This window comes from Archocentrus centrarchus, chromosome 24, assembly GCF_007364275.1.
Source record: "Archocentrus centrarchus isolate MPI-CPG fArcCen1 chromosome 24, fArcCen1, whole genome shotgun sequence".
In the NCBI taxonomy this organism is placed as follows: domain Eukaryota; kingdom Metazoa; phylum Chordata; class Actinopteri; order Cichliformes; family Cichlidae; genus Archocentrus; species Archocentrus centrarchus.
The window spans coordinates 6,537,218-6,552,868 of NC_044369.1; the positions used below are offsets into that span (position 1 = coordinate 6,537,218).

At 41.2% G+C, this 15,651-nt stretch overlaps 1 protein-coding gene across 3 annotated transcripts in view; it reads right to left on the bottom strand.

Moving 5' to 3' along the window:
• Positions 1-620: 620 nt before the first annotated feature.
• Positions 621-15,651, bottom strand: part of tbc1d32 (TBC1 domain family, member 32) — a 120,775-nt gene continuing 105,744 nt past the window's right edge. For all 3 annotated transcript variants that reach the window (XM_030722066.1, XM_030722067.1, XM_030722065.1), the window contains exons 33-34: positions 14,801-14,989; positions 621-1,832 (exon numbers count right to left, since the gene is read on the bottom strand). In XM_030722066.1, the coding sequence (XP_030577926.1) occupies positions 1,713-1,832; positions 14,801-14,989 (309 nt within the window). In that variant the 3' untranslated portion in view covers positions 621-1,712. The remainder of the gene's footprint in view (positions 1,833-14,800; positions 14,990-15,651) is intronic.

The following is a 15,651-nucleotide window of genomic DNA, read 5'->3' on the forward strand; positions in this document are numbered from 1 at the left end:
GTAAGTCTAATTAGCCAGTCTCTAACCAAGCTAGCTCTCTGAGCAGGTTCAGGTGGAGGATAACATCAGGATGCAGCTGGATTTGAGCTTTGATTCCGTCAAAGAGTTCAGTTTGTTTTTGTCCACCATTCGTTGTGTTCTGATGTTATACACCACGTGTACTGCACTGACACTTAATGAGTTTGTTTTTCTTTGTTTCTTCCTGTTGATGTTCATGTGTCCTTAATATTACACACACTGAGCACGTAATGTTATTTTGTGAACAGTTGGTTGTTGAATATAATTTTTAAACGGTCTCATGTGTCAAGTTTTTATTACACAATAGTCACTCTTGCACCTGACAAAGGGGAGAACATGCAAACTCCACAGAGAGAGAGAGGGAGAGGGGCCCAGGCCAAGGTGGAATTGAACCCAGGCGTTCCAGATGGTATTCTAGTAGTGCTAACCACTGCGTCACGCCGCTGCCCCAAGTATGACTATGACAACTAAAACTAATATTAAAACTAATGAAAAGTAAACAAAAATAAGCATTAAACCTAAAATAAAAACTAATAAAAATGAGCAAAACTGCTCTGAAAACTTAAAAAAAAAAAAAATAGATATAGTTGGCTAGCAGCTGGAATTGCGTAGTGGTAACATTACGGGCTTTGGAGCAGGAGGTCAGGAGTTCGAATCCTGACCAGGGTTACATGAAGAGGATAATGGGACCTATGGACTTTTCAAAACCTAACATCCAAACTGACAACATACGAAGCTGCTATCACAGCTAGAGACTGATGAGGTACAACACAAATGCTACGGCAAGGGGACGGCAGGTCGGGGGGGTGATTTTATCATAACAAGTAAACTAAGCATTAAACCTAAAATAAAAACTAATAAAAATGTGCTCTGAAAACTAAACTTTGAGTGACAAAGTGTTTGTGAGTGATACCCCTGTCACTGTCTCCCTGTCATGAAACAAGTGCACCTGAGAGAGAACACTACTGTGATGAGATGCTTTTAATAACCCAGAAGAAAAGTTGCTGGAAAAACAGCATCAAACAGTTCTTTCCACTATTTACATCGTGTACAAAATTATAATGCACAATTTCTTACAAGTGCGTTCTGCAGCAAAATGGTATACAGAATAGTAACAGCAAATTGTCTCACACATTTGGTGTGGTTCATGCACCATCTTGCTGAGTCAAAGTAAACTACAATGCCAATGGTTTTAGCCTCTTCATGAAATTTTGTGACAGTACCAACTCTCTGAAATGAGACCTGCCTTATAATCTAATTTCACAGAACACAGCGAATTTTTTTTGTGACGTATTGACAGTAAAATACTTTTAACAACTGAGCCATGCTGGGTTTTGTTAAGTCGCTACAATCAAATAGTTCTCGCTTACCTCCAATACTGTTTGCAGGTACTTTTAGAGTACTTGCAAAACTGCACCCTTAATACCATCTTGCATCAATAATCCATCTTTATTCTGTTGGCAAGTTTTTCCTCATCTATGATACATCTCCATCTGCTGGATACCGGCTCACTGAACAGTTTGATCAGCATGAAAACTTGGTACACATTCAGATGGTAACAGTCCACAGTGAAGGCTTGTAATGGCATTTCCCTTCACAAAGATAAATGTGTCTAAATCAGGTTTTGAAGTTCAAGCAGATTACTTGTTTTTGAATTCATAAAACTTTCTTTCATAGAAGACCAATTTTACATATTATTCTATAGGAGTTCGAATCATTTTCATGTCAGCCAGAACAATATTCCTGTAGCGGCGCTCCAGAACACCCATAAACTCCAGGTAGTTGGTGAACTTGAAGCCCTGAATTGGCTCCTCCTGCAGGTAGAGAAGAAAAAAAATCTTCAGTGTTATATATTGTTATATTGGGTGACATGAACATTTTGTGACTTACTTTTTTTTTGTCCATTATCACCTCTGCAACACTTTCAGTCATTGGTGACTTTAGGATTTTAGAACTGTTTCTGTGCTATGATTGGTTCTGAAACCTGACTGGTACTAAACTATTCATTGAGTTGTTTAGAAATAACTTTTGCAGAGAAAAGGAAGATTAGAAATTGGATCAAAGTTATTTGCCTTGAGTAGTGCTGTGATTACAGCAAATGGAGAAAATGCCAGTCTGTAAACAGCTTTGCTCAATCTGTAATTAATCTTCATTTAGAACGTTTCCTGGAAATTTCATTCTGACCACTTGCCTTTCTGCTGTGGATCCCCTCCAGTGTGTCCAAACAGCAAGTCCTCGACTTGAATTTCATTTAGGGGAAATGACCAAAGTCACAGGGAGCTAAATTTGATGACAAGGACAAGTTTGGCAAAAACACCCTGCAAAATGTTTTAGTCACTGGCACCAAAGATCTTCGGTGAGTTTCCTCGGGGTGTTAGGGTAGAACTCTGCATAGACATCCACGAATCCCTCATGGTCAAAGAATGATAAAGCTAAGGACGAGCATGCACTGTCATGCTTCTGACACGATATGGCTTCTTCTGGCTTGGAAACTGCAGACTCTTCCTTTGATAAAAGGCTTTTTGTTCAATTGACACAGAGGTTTGTGTTTATGTTTACAAATGTGCACAAGCAAGTGATTAGAAAGTGATTTTCAGGAGCGATCCAAATGAACGAGGAGTCTGAGAACTTTGAGAGGGACAGGAGGAAAATTTAAGGGTTACTTTTTATGGGTGGAATGGTGGATCTTTTTGACCCCTTATTGTGCTTTATATTTACTGTGTGACCCTGAACTGGGTGTTATAGAGGCATTAGTTAACAAATGAATGAGAAAGCAATCTTCAGACCGTCTTTGTCTCTTGCAAGTGGAATATATCGCAGGAGTACCATTTTAGTACAAAGTACAAACGAAGCAATCAAAAGTTTCAGAGTACTTTGTAAAGAGCAGATTGTTGTCTCATAATTACCATCAGTTGAATAGTTAAAAAAAAACTGCAGTTAATGCAGCTTAAAAGACACCAAAGTATATGTCCTAAGATGTGCAGGGAGACACTGGAGAGAGAAGCAGGAAGTGGCTTACTTTATCATTGTTCACTTTGTTGGGACATGAGGTGTGAATAATTTGATATAACCTTTTCATTAAAATGCTTTACATTCAATCTGTTTCAAAGTCACAGGAAATCAAATGTCTGGTAATCAAATGCTGCACCATGCCAGTAAACAACATGCTTGCTTAGTGTTCAGGTAATGAGGTTTTACGTGTTGGAAAAGCAAAACAAACAGGGTTGCATAGATATCTTAATAACCACGACCATCCCCACTGCCTATGTGCGCGCGCGCGCACACACACACACACACACACACACACACACACACAAAACAGGATGTAAATTAACAAGCATCGATATCTTAACTAGAGAGACGTGTAGTAGACCAGACACAGAACATTTATTTGGCTCATTTGTTCAGCCAGGATTTTAATTTCAGCTGCTATAATTGCTGCCTGAACTTAAGTATGCATCTGTCATGGCAACACCCGACCCCATGGGCAATGCAAACACTACAACTGTAGCTGCTGTGCACTGTGACTGTGAGTGGCATCATCAATTAGCAGCCTGAGGAAACCTGCACCCAGAGGACAATCTGCATTCAGAATAACGCGCGCGCGCACACACTCACACACACACACACAGAGCAAAGTCTAAGATTCCACCTTTGTCAGTATACAGGCCAAGAATTTAAAAAGAAAGGGGGGGGGGGGGGGGGGGGGGGGGACTACCACTGTTAAATGACTTCTGCAACTTTTCAACATTCTCTCAATTTTCTTTTATCCCCTTGTGGTGATGTGCTAATTATGTTTTTATTTTTGCAGGTATATAACACACGTGCACAGTGCAGTGAGAACACAGTGACTACTATGGTTTCCAGGATATACTACGGAAACAACTGAAATCAAAGTTAATTTAAAATAACAGCAATAATAAGTGCTCAGATGCAATTTAAGATGACTGCTGAGACTTATGAGACTTGTTTCTAGAAGGATTCTGATTCGACCGTCACCCTCTGTCAGCTCGCTGTTGTTTATTGCTTTACTCCGTAGATTATAACACATACACCAAAAAAAAGTATAATTTTTAATGTAACCAATGTTAGTTTCTTTATTATTTATCATCTACTACTATGCAAATCACCTCAGGCTTCTTCAGTCATTTTGTGACCCTTAATAACCATCCACTAAAACAGCAAGTGTAACATTTAGGATCATGATGTCTTTTATGAAGGAATATTATTGTGATTGTAGAAATACCACAGACTAGTGAAGTGCAAAGAAGAGTAACAGATTAAGAGCAAATGGAGCGATACATTTCTATAATTTAAAAAGGAGAAAATAAAGTGACTTCGGGGGAGTGACTGTTCAGAGGGGAGTAAGTACCGTCAGAAAGAAATGAGTTTTCAGTCTGATGAAGGACTCAGCTCCTCTGATTATTCCAGGAAGGATTGCATTTCTATATGAGAATGTTTTAAAAGACAAAAAAAGGCTTGTTGTGATTACATCTTAGAATTATAGATCACAAACAAGACTTAAATGATATACTGAAGATAATACAGAATCAGAATCAGAAGGTTTTTATTGCCATATGGGTGAACAGGTTCACAGCATTAGGAAATTGCTGCGGTACTTCGTGCTTACAGAAAAAACAAATAAGTATAAAAACTATAAGACAATATACAAGTATACAAATTGCAAATATACAGAGATATTAGAGCTATAACTATAACACAATATTACAAAATTACAAAATATACAGTGCAGAGACTAATTGAAAGATAAGAGAATGTAAACTATATTCCACTAATATGTACATCAGTTCAATCAGACAGGTGCATAGACATAGGGTCATCAGCGTTTGTGGAGGGTGGTGGTAACAGTCTTAGGGTAATTGTTCATGAGTCCAACAGCAGAGGGGAAGAAACTGTTCTTATGGCGGGAGGTTCTGGTCCGTATGGACCGTAGCCTCCTGCCTGAGGGGAGAGGGTCAAAAAGTCTGTGCCCAGGGTGAGAGTGGTCGGCTGTGATCCGACCTGCACGCCCCAGTGTCCTGGAGGTGTACAGGTCCTGGAGAGATGGGAGGTTACAGCCAATCACCTTCTCAGCAGAGTGCACAACGCGCTGTAGTCTCTGTTTGTCCCTAGTGGTGGCTCCAGCGTACCACACAGTGATGGAGGAGGTAAGGATGGACTCAATGATGGCAGTATAGAACTGCACCATGGTCCTTGCTGGCAAGTTGAATTTCTTCAACTGCCGCAGGAAGTACATCCTCTGCTGGGCCTTTTTGACGACAGAGGTGATGGTGGGCTCCCACTTGAGGTCCTGGGTGATGGTAGTTCCCAGGAAGCGAAAAGAGTCCACTGTGGTGATGGGGGTGTCAGTCAGGATGATGGAGGGTAGAGGGGCTGTGTGCTTCCTAAAGTCCACTATAATCTCCACTGTCTTCTGGGCGTTCAGTACCAGGTTATTGTGGCTGCACCAGGACACCAGACATTTGACCTCCATCCTGTAGGCCGACTCGTCCCCGTCTGAGATGAGTCCGATGAGAGTCATGTCGTCTGCAAACTTAATAAGCTTGACAGACTGGTGGTCAGAGGTGCAGCAGTTGGTATACAGGGAGAAGAGCAGAGGAGAGAGGACACAGCCCTGAGGAGTGCCAGTGCTGATGGTCCGGGAGTCCGAGACATTCTTCCCCAGCCTCACATGCTGCTTCCTGTTCATCAGGAAGTCAATGATCCACCTGCAGATGGGATCTGGCACGTTCATCTGGGACAGCTTGTCTTGGAGGAGATCAGGGATGATGGTGTTGAAGGCAGAGCTGAAGTCCACAAACAGGATCCTGGCGTAGGCTCCCTGGGAGTCCAGATGCTGTAGGATGAAGTGCAGAGTCAGGTTGATGGCGTCGTCTACAGACCTGTTGGCTCTGTAGGCAAACTGCAGGGGGTCCAGAAGGGGGGCTGTGAGGGACTTGAGGTGGGACAGCACCAGACGCTCAAATGACTTCATGACCACAGAAGTCAGTGCCACAGGTCTGTAGTCATTTAGTCCAGTGATCCTTGTCTTCTTGGGGACAAGAACAATGGTAGCGGTTTTAAAGCAGACAGGCACGTGGCAAGCCTCCAGTGAGGAGTTGAAGGGGTTGGACAATAAAAATTAAACACCTGTCATTTTAGTGTGGGAGGTTTCATGGCTAAATTGGACCAGCCTGGTGGCCAATCTTCATTAATTGCACATTGCACCAGTAAGAGCAGAGTGTGAAGGTCCAATTAGCAGGGTAAGAGCACAGTTTTGCTCAAAATATTGCAATGCACACAACATTATGGGTGACATACCAGAGCTGCACAAGTATTGGGCATTCCCTTGGCCCAATACTTGTGCTAGATGGGCGCGTCACTGCCAAGGACTACCGAACCATTCTGGAGGACCATGTGCATCCAGTGTTTCAAACATTGTATCCTGAAGGCGGTGCCGTGTATCAGGATGACAATGCACCAATACACACAGCAAGACTGGTGAAAGATTGGTTTGATGAACATGAAAGTGAAGTTGAACATCTCCCATGGCCTGCACAGTCACCAGATCTAAATATTATTGAGCCACTTTGGGGTGTTTTGGAGGAGCGAGTCAGGAAACGTTTTCCTCCACCAGCATCACGTCGTGACCTGGCCCCTATCCTGCAAGAAGAATGGCTTAAAATCCCTCTGACCACTGTGCAGGACTTGTACATGTCATTCCCAAGACGAATTGACGCTGTATTGGCCATAAAAGGAGGCCCTACACCATACTAATAAATTATTGTGGTCTAAAACCAGGTGTTTCAGTTTCATTGTCCAACCCCTATAAGTCAGCAGTACCAGCTACATTACATTAAAGCTATTACAGCCAAATTTTGTTACTGTGGATGCACGCAAAAAGGAGGGTATATAGTTATTTATGCAGGGTCTGGCACTGGATTGTAGTCAGACCTTTAGAATTTTTATTTCAATCAAAATTTTGAGGAGTGAAATAAATTCTGAAGCATCATCTAAACTGAAGCTGCTTGGGTTGTTTATTTATTGCACTGACAAATGGCCACTGCCACAGTTACAAACTGTAATAGGGAGTAGAGGTCAGTGGTGGAAGTACTTGGAAGAGTATTTTTGATTTGTTACTTTAAGAACAGTGAATAAAGAACAAGAAAGGTGCATAGGAAGTGAGCATTTCTGAAAATAGTTTGAGTAAAGAAGGCTGCAGAACTACAGTTTCTGTGCCAATGTTTGGAGCTGTTAAGTGGAATACTTTCATGATTAACAGGCAACATGAGCTGCTTAATGTTCCACATAATCTTAATGCTATATTAACCATTTTCACTTATGAGATCATTAGGTAGGATAATTATTGCGATAATTACCAAAGATTTTTATATTTTTTAAATCTTGCACTGACATGATGAATTGTTAATATTCAATGTGAGTTTGGATATGCAGATAAGGTAAAATTAATAGGACTATATTGCAGTGCATGAACAGGTTTTTTGCTTAGTTAAACAACAAACATTACAGTTAGTCAGGCTGATGTAGTTCATCCACTTTTGATTAGAGTAATGGATTAATGGGCATCCAGAAAGGACACTTTTGCTGTTTAACATTCTTTCATTCTGTGACACACAGTAGCATCACTGTGAAATTCACAGTGCAAAATAATCCTTATTTATCTGATACTGGGCTTTGGCATAGTCCCTCAGTTCATCCACTGTCTGAAACAAGCCATTGTAGCTCTCTTTCTCACAACTTGCTTCTGATTGGCTGCCCTTTGAAAACAGATGTTCGAACAACACAGCTCTGTGGCTGAGATAACCATATTAACAATGCCCCTGGATAGTGTAATGACACCATTACCATATTTGGAACAATACATTGGGGGTTTGAACCCCAGTCAGATACCAAGGCTAGCCCCCAAATGCTACCCAAGCCTTGGAACATGAGCGAGAGATAAATCCGGAAGGACATTAGTCCGCTAACAGAGGTGCATAATAAGACAGGTTCTGGAAAAGTACAACAAGATCCCCATAACTGAACTGGCTCTAAAAACTGACAAACAAAGGCTACTTGACTGAGGACATACACTAGAGAAGCAGAGGCCATGAGAATAAATGGACTGTTTGCCAAAGACTCATTCAGGCTGTACTCCCAGTTGAAAGAAACAATGGCACACCTAGCAGTGAGACTAAGTAAGACTGAGGAATACTGGAAGAACTTCCTAGAACAAGATCCAACCAACATCAACACACCTGCCGGTTGAAGAAACTACCTTAAGCTACCTAAGTTAGTTAGTAGACTGCTACTTACCTGCTAACCTGCTAACAAAAGGTACTCACTCAGACTAGCTAACACAGAATCCTGATCAGGATTCTTCTGTACTGTACTTTGTACTGTGTTAGCTAGTCTCCAGTCTGTGCAGTCTAGTTTCCATTCTATAGTGTATGTCCAGTCTGTCTTGTGGATCCCCACAAGACAGACTGGAGTGCTTAGCAATACACAAGGTGCATGGACAACTTTCATCAGGAGCAGAATTGGATAACCATGTCCGAATGGTAGTAAAGAGAATGAAGGTGGTCGTGCCTGAAGGGGTGGACTTAACAGATATACAGGACAGTTACAAGTGCTTAAGTATTTCACAGTCCAAAGGGAACCATGATGTAAATGCAAGTCCCCTCACAGCCAGATACCTTCATAAGGTAAAACAGGTACTGAGGAGCCAGTTGTGGTGCGAATAAAACATATGCCCTACTGGTCAGCTCGAATAATAAGTTGGCCACAGAAGGCGATAGACGCCACTGATGAAGACATGAAAACTACTCTCAGTGCATGGAGGTTTCCATCCAAAGTCCAGCACCCTGAGGCTCAGAAAGAGACAGCAGAGGATTAGCAACTATCAGAGCCACCATGAAATGCGGGGTATCCATGAATACAGCAGGATGATTGCCCCATAAGATGAGTTGCTACAAGAGTGGTTCAGGCAGCTGGAGGCACACTGTGATATGGAACAAGAGGAAGTAATCTAAGCCTCTCCATGGAATGTACCATTGACAGATAGAGGAAGCGGCTGAGTAGTTCCGCATTAATACGCTTAAGGTTGCTGTTAATATTGATACAACACATACTGACATATGTCAGCTAGCAAAAACATTTAAGGGCTCCAAAGTTACTTCACAGCTTCTTAACGCATAACAATGAATTTACCATGACTTTTGGCAGTCACACAACAAAGTGACATGCAACCCATCAGCTGGGTTAGTCAGCTATAACGGCAGCCACAGCTCTTCTACATTTTCTCTCCCCTGTTTGTTTATGCTGTCCTGGCACCTCTGAACAAAAATAAATCTTGCTGAAATCCAGCTAGCTTGGCAACCATTTTTGTACCACTTACTGTCATCTTGCAGCTGCAAACTGTTGCTCATTTCAGTGGTCAGGTTTTTTTTTTTTCTCAAGACAGCCCACTGTAACTCTGGAGCAAAAGTGACTGTTTTTAACACTACAGAGTTTTGCTTTGGCTCCTCATGCACTCTTTGAACAGAAGAATTCCTCAAAGATAAACTGAAGTTGTTTAAAATTGTAGGCTGGAATGCTCTGCTTCTATTTATCCAGGTAAAAATCAAGTGTCAGGACATGTGAATGTGTGTATGTGTAAATGTATTACTAATAGATGTGTGCAGTAGTTTTGTGCTGTAGTAGTGCATTATTTACAATGATCAAAGCGAGGTAAACAAATGTTAAACGGCTTCACATGTGTCATTCTTTGATCAGCTGTTTGATAGCAAAAAAAAAGCAAAAATCTACATACAGTATGTTTCTCACTGTAATGGCCTGTTGCACACATTTGTGGAAGAGCACATATGGTTCTTGCTATTCTTGCTTGGGTGGGCTTTTTAGTGTCTCACTTGACCTTGTCTTTTAAAGTAAGAGTTTAAGTGGTGCAAGCAGCAAAAACAGCTAAGTTATTAAGCTAATTCTTTCAGCATTCCACTGAACAGCCTGCCTCTCCAGTGAGCAGCTGCACCCACACACACACACACTCCCTAAAATCAGGCTGTGGGTTGCCAGGTTGCACATACATACATACACACATCCATCCATCCATCCATCCTTCCTCCCTTATTTCCTTAGGTTGGAAGGTGGAGGGTGGAGGCTGGGTTGCCAGGGCAGCAGCCTAAGCAGAGAAGCCCAGATCTTCTCCTCCCCAGCTACCTCCTCCAGCTCATCTGAGGGAACATTGAGGGATTCCCAGGCGAGCCGAGAGCAATCTCTCCAGCGTGTTCTGGGTCTACTGGACTCCTCCCAGTAGGACATGCTCAGAACACCTTACCCAGGAGGCATCCCAGTCAGATGCCCCAATCACCTCAACTGGTTCCTTTTGATGCGGAGTAGTAGCAGCTCTGACCCTTCATGAATGACCAAATTCTTCACCCTATCTCTAAGCCTTCAAAAAAAGCTCATTTCCACTGCAATCTCATTCTTTCAGCCACAACCCAGAGCTCTTAACCACAGGTGAGGGTAAGGATGTAGATCAACCAGTAAATCGACAGCTTCGCTTCACTGCAGATGCAGCTCCAATCTGTCTGGCGACTGCTGGCTAGGACCCTGGAGGGCACACTAAAATGTAGGAGAAACCTGAGAAAATGGTAGTCCAGGCAGTTTCATATGTGATATGAAAAACCAGAAAGTATGCTACTATTGCTTTATATACTACTGTAGTCTGCACCAAAGTAGGATTGATATCACAAAAAGATGTCAGCTCGCAGTAACATATTTTCCCAAATCACCACACATAAGAGGAATGGGTGGTTTTACGTGGTCTCCGCGTCAGTGGCAGACGCAATCGCTTTCTTTTTCTGTATGCTTTTCCACTCACCACTTCAGCATCACTGCAGTTTAACTCCAGCCAGACTCAGAGTGTTTGTAACAAGTCATTTGCCTCTTCAAATTTTAATTTAGATGAAACAGAGATATACCCCCTAGTGAGACAGGATGAGTGTAGAGGGGAGCAAGTGTGTGTGAATGTTTTAAAAAATCCTTTAATACCGCATCTGTCTGGGTAAAATACTCCCATCACATTGTTCCCACAGAGAGAGACAGAGGAGAAGAGGAAAGATAAGGCTGTTGGATGCAAACCAGCATGTCTAAAACTTTTAACACTTAAGCTCAGGACAGGAATTGTAAATTTCTCTCTTACACACACATACACACACACACACACACAAACATGCAGAGACACAAACACACACTGTCTCAAAGCTCGCCTCTTGCAACAGTATCTGATGCTACAGCTCATTAGAGGAACTTCCTCAGATAAAGCCTCCATAACTGATCTTTTATTCACAAAAACTGTCAGCGGCAGCTCATGCGGGTATTAACATCAGAGCTATAAGGCAAAGACGAGATGGATCGAAATGCTTAACGAGTAATGACGATGAGCGCTTCGTGTCAGTGCCCGTGTTGCTTTGGATATTAGAAGTCCATATCTCTGAAACCATGATGTTAGACCTTTTGTGAAATCTCTACAATGTTCATACAATTCACCAAGCAGAATGCATTTTAATGAAATGTTAACTCTCAGAACAGACTTTGTTTCAGCAAAATACACCATAGCAGGGGATGTGTGAATATGTTTTAAAAGTTGTGGCTTTTATTTTTTATTTGGTATAGAAGTGAATCAGGAATGAATGAATTTAAAGGCTGACCTGTATAATGTTGTACCAAATTTACAACAGCAAATCTATAAATTTTTGATCTATATTCCTGTGTTGAAATATATGCTGTAGTCTACGCAAGTGGATGAGTCATTATGAGCATTTATAGTTGATTTGTTTGTCTGTAATAGCTGGCAGTGGGGCTTCTATGCCGTTATGTTGAGTACTTCAAACAACAGAGAATGAAACTGAGCTGACCATATTGGAGTTTGAACTTAAAAATGTTTAACAACAGTTACTTTTACTGAAATTGTTGCAGATGTCAGAACCAATCGAGTCTACACACGGATTGGCAGAGTTACGAAAATGAGAAAACAGCATGTGGCTACACTGGCGGTACTGCCTATTGGGTTTGAATTAAGAGCAAGCGTGATACATTTGCACCCCTTTAAATATTATGTTTTCTTCCAAAGAAGCATTATCTTTGGAAAACTCAATATGGACCAGTCACAGCTGGGGGTTGCTGTGATGTATAGTTAGATTTGTGGCAAAGTGCACATCAGGCTATAGCATAGCTGTGACAGATTGGACTGGATTGGATTGGATTCAGTTCAGTAATATATTCATCCATCCATCCATCCATTATCTGCTGCTTATTCAGGTTGCAAGTCCGAATTGCAGGGGCAATTGAAGTCAACAGCACTCCATCCTCACAGTATAAGTGTGAGTAAGAAACCACTTCCCCCTCCTGAGTCACCTGATGGTTTGTCAGAATTGACTTGGAGCCAACCAGAAGTCCACACTCCATGATCATGCAAATCTCCTAACTGGCATCCAACTTTTTGCTTAAGCTACTGCCAGTGCCACACTCCTCTTGGCATGTCAGATATGCCACAAGCTAATCAAGTCTGATAGAAGTACTTCTTCAGCTTGACATCTCCCTTCACCTCCAGCATTCACCATCTGGTTTGACACGACAGGAGTCAACTACCTTATGGCCGCTATTCCATAAAGATGCCTCAGCATGATCTTGCCAATCTGAGGTGAGTCCACTAGGACTCAATGTCCCCAGCTTCCCTCAGAATGCTGTTGAAGCTCTACTGAAGGTGGAAATTGAAGATCTTGCAGACCAGGGCCTCTGGAGGGCATTCTCAGTGCAACCTCATGAGTCCTTACATTTGGGTACACCAGGCCTGTCCAGCAACCTCCACTGCCACCTGATCCAACCCACCACCAGGTAGCGATCACATAACAGCTCTGCTCTTCTCTTCACCCACTGGCTGTTTTGTGCTAAGGTAAACTTAGCACTTTTGAGCTACCATAGTAATGATTATTATTACAGGTTTGTAAAAAGTACTGCTCAAGTACTGCTGTTTTAAGAGAAGCAACTGTGCATTAGTATAGTCTGGAAAATGTCAAGAAGTCTCAAAAACCATCAAACACTGATGAATCTGGCTCTCATGAAGAGCGTCCCTGGAAAGGAAGGTCAAAAGTTCACTCTACTGCAGAGCATCAGTTTATTAGAGTTACCAGCCTCAGAAATCACCAATTAACAGCACATCAAATTAGAGCCCACATCAACGCTTCACAGAGTTCAAAGAGCAAACACACCTCATCATTAAATTTTGGAAGAAGAATTCGGCCCTCAAATTGCTACAAATAAACCAATCCCAGCGAAGGAGGCCAATAAAAATAAAAGTATTTAAATCAAGAAACAGATCGAGGAAGATCAGACCAAAGAAAAAAGAAAAAAATAATTGCTATAAATATTAATAATATACACATGAAGGGATAAGATGAGAGAATCCCAAAAGTGGGAAATGCTGTTATCAATAGCAAAAGGAGCTTACTAGATAAATTCAAATGCGTTATTACATAGTTTTGATGTCTGGATTATTGTATAATGTAGAAAATAGTTTAAAAAACACAGTGAATAAGAATTTAAGGGTACTGTGTGAGTCCAACTAGTCTTGATTGCCTGGGAAATTATTATTATTATTTTACTTTGGCAGCTGACTGTGGAGACCATTTGAGTACACTGAGCTCAGTGTCATGCTCAAGAAATCAGTGTGAGATGATCTGAGTTTTGTGACACTGCATGTTATTCTCCTGGAAGCAGCCAACAGGAGATGGGTACACTGTGGCCATACAGGGATGGACATGGTCATCAACAATATTCGCATAGGCTGTGATGTTTAAACCATGCCAAGTTGGTATTAAGGGGCCCAAGGTGTGCCAAGAAAATATTCCCCACACCATTACAAGGCCAGCCTTAACCACTGATATAGGGCAGGATTGATTAATGCTTTCATTTTGTTTATACCAAATTCTTATCTTACCATCTTAATGTCACAGCAAAAACCAAGACTCAGCAGACCAGGCAATTTTGGTGAGCCTGTGTTAACTGTAGACTTAGTTTCCTGTTCTTAGCTGACAGGAGTGGCACCCAGTGTGGTATTCTGCTGCTGTAACCCATATGCTTCAAGGTCTAACATGGTGTATATTCAGATGCTGTTCTGCATGTTCTGTAAAGAGTGATTGAGTTACTGTTGCCTTCCTGTCAGCTCTAAGCAGTCTGTCCATTCTCCTCTGACCTCTGACATCAACAAGGCATTTTTACCCATACTTTCTCGGACCATTCTCTGCAAACCCTGGAGATGGTTATGTGGGAAAAGCCCAATACACGAGCAGTTTGAAATACTCACCAACAACCACGTCACATTTGAAGTCACTTAAATCACCTTTCTTCCCCATTCTGACGCTCAGTTTGAACTTCAGGAGGTCATTTTGACCATGTCTACGTCCCTGCTGCATAGAGTTGCTGCCATGTGATTGGCTGATAAGATGTTTGTGTTAACAAGCAGCTGAACACGTGTATCTAACCACTAAGTGGCTAGGTAGTGTAGTTACCTGAAGAAATATGTTAGAATTTACAGCACACAGGGTTTTTGAGGGAATTCTCAACAGAAAACTAGAACTGGCATAAACTTGTTTATCTCTCACATACATAAATACATAATAAAGAATTACTAATACACAAGGCCAACTTAAAGTTTTAAAACAAATTTTAGCATATTCTGTTAATAAAATATTGCATGTATACTCTAGTACTGACTCCATCTGACCTTGAGGAAGACCTGTAGCTCCTGGGACTGTGTGTGCTGCAGGATGTCTGGCTGCAGGTGTTTAAATATGGCCACACACATGTAAACTTGGTAGTCGGGACCCATCACCACACAGGTGCAAATATAGTGGCAGATCTCGGTCCAGTCCAGGTAATTCCAGAAACACTGAGTCAGCCAATGGAGGCACATCTGTGAATTTAAAAAAAAACAAAAAAAAAAAGACAAAAACCAAATGTTGTGGTTTTAAGGAGATGAATGTGACCCAACTCGATCTACTCTACAACAACAGAAAAACAATGTTTTAGGCCACTATTGTAACCCTTTTGAAAAATTAAATGTCATTCTAACTCCCTATCCTTAATATCTTTCCAGCCTTTCTTTAGTTTTGTGTATCAAATATAAAAACCAAATTAAAAAAAGAAACTTAATACATAACTTTATGTGTTTACATCTTGCACAGTATCTCATTTCTGAACTGAGGTTGTTCAAGCATTTAATTAAATTGATATAAAGCCACCAAATAATTAAATGTAAATAAGGAGAACATAAATGATAAGCAAACACAGAAAAATATTTACACGGAGTTACAAAACCATGGAAGCCCAAATGAGAAACATTAGGTTATGTTTATTTGAAAGGCACTTTTCTAGTGACAAAATATTTCAGTATCTTTTAATTACAAACCTCATTTAAAATACATGTACTAGCTTTTAAATTCTGATCATTAATAAAAGAAAAAGGTCACTGGTCATGTGAACTAAGAGGTTTGTTGGGAAGATAGAATGCTAATAGTATATACAGTTAAAAGTATTGGAACAATGAGGACAATACCTTTATTTCTGCTGTAGACT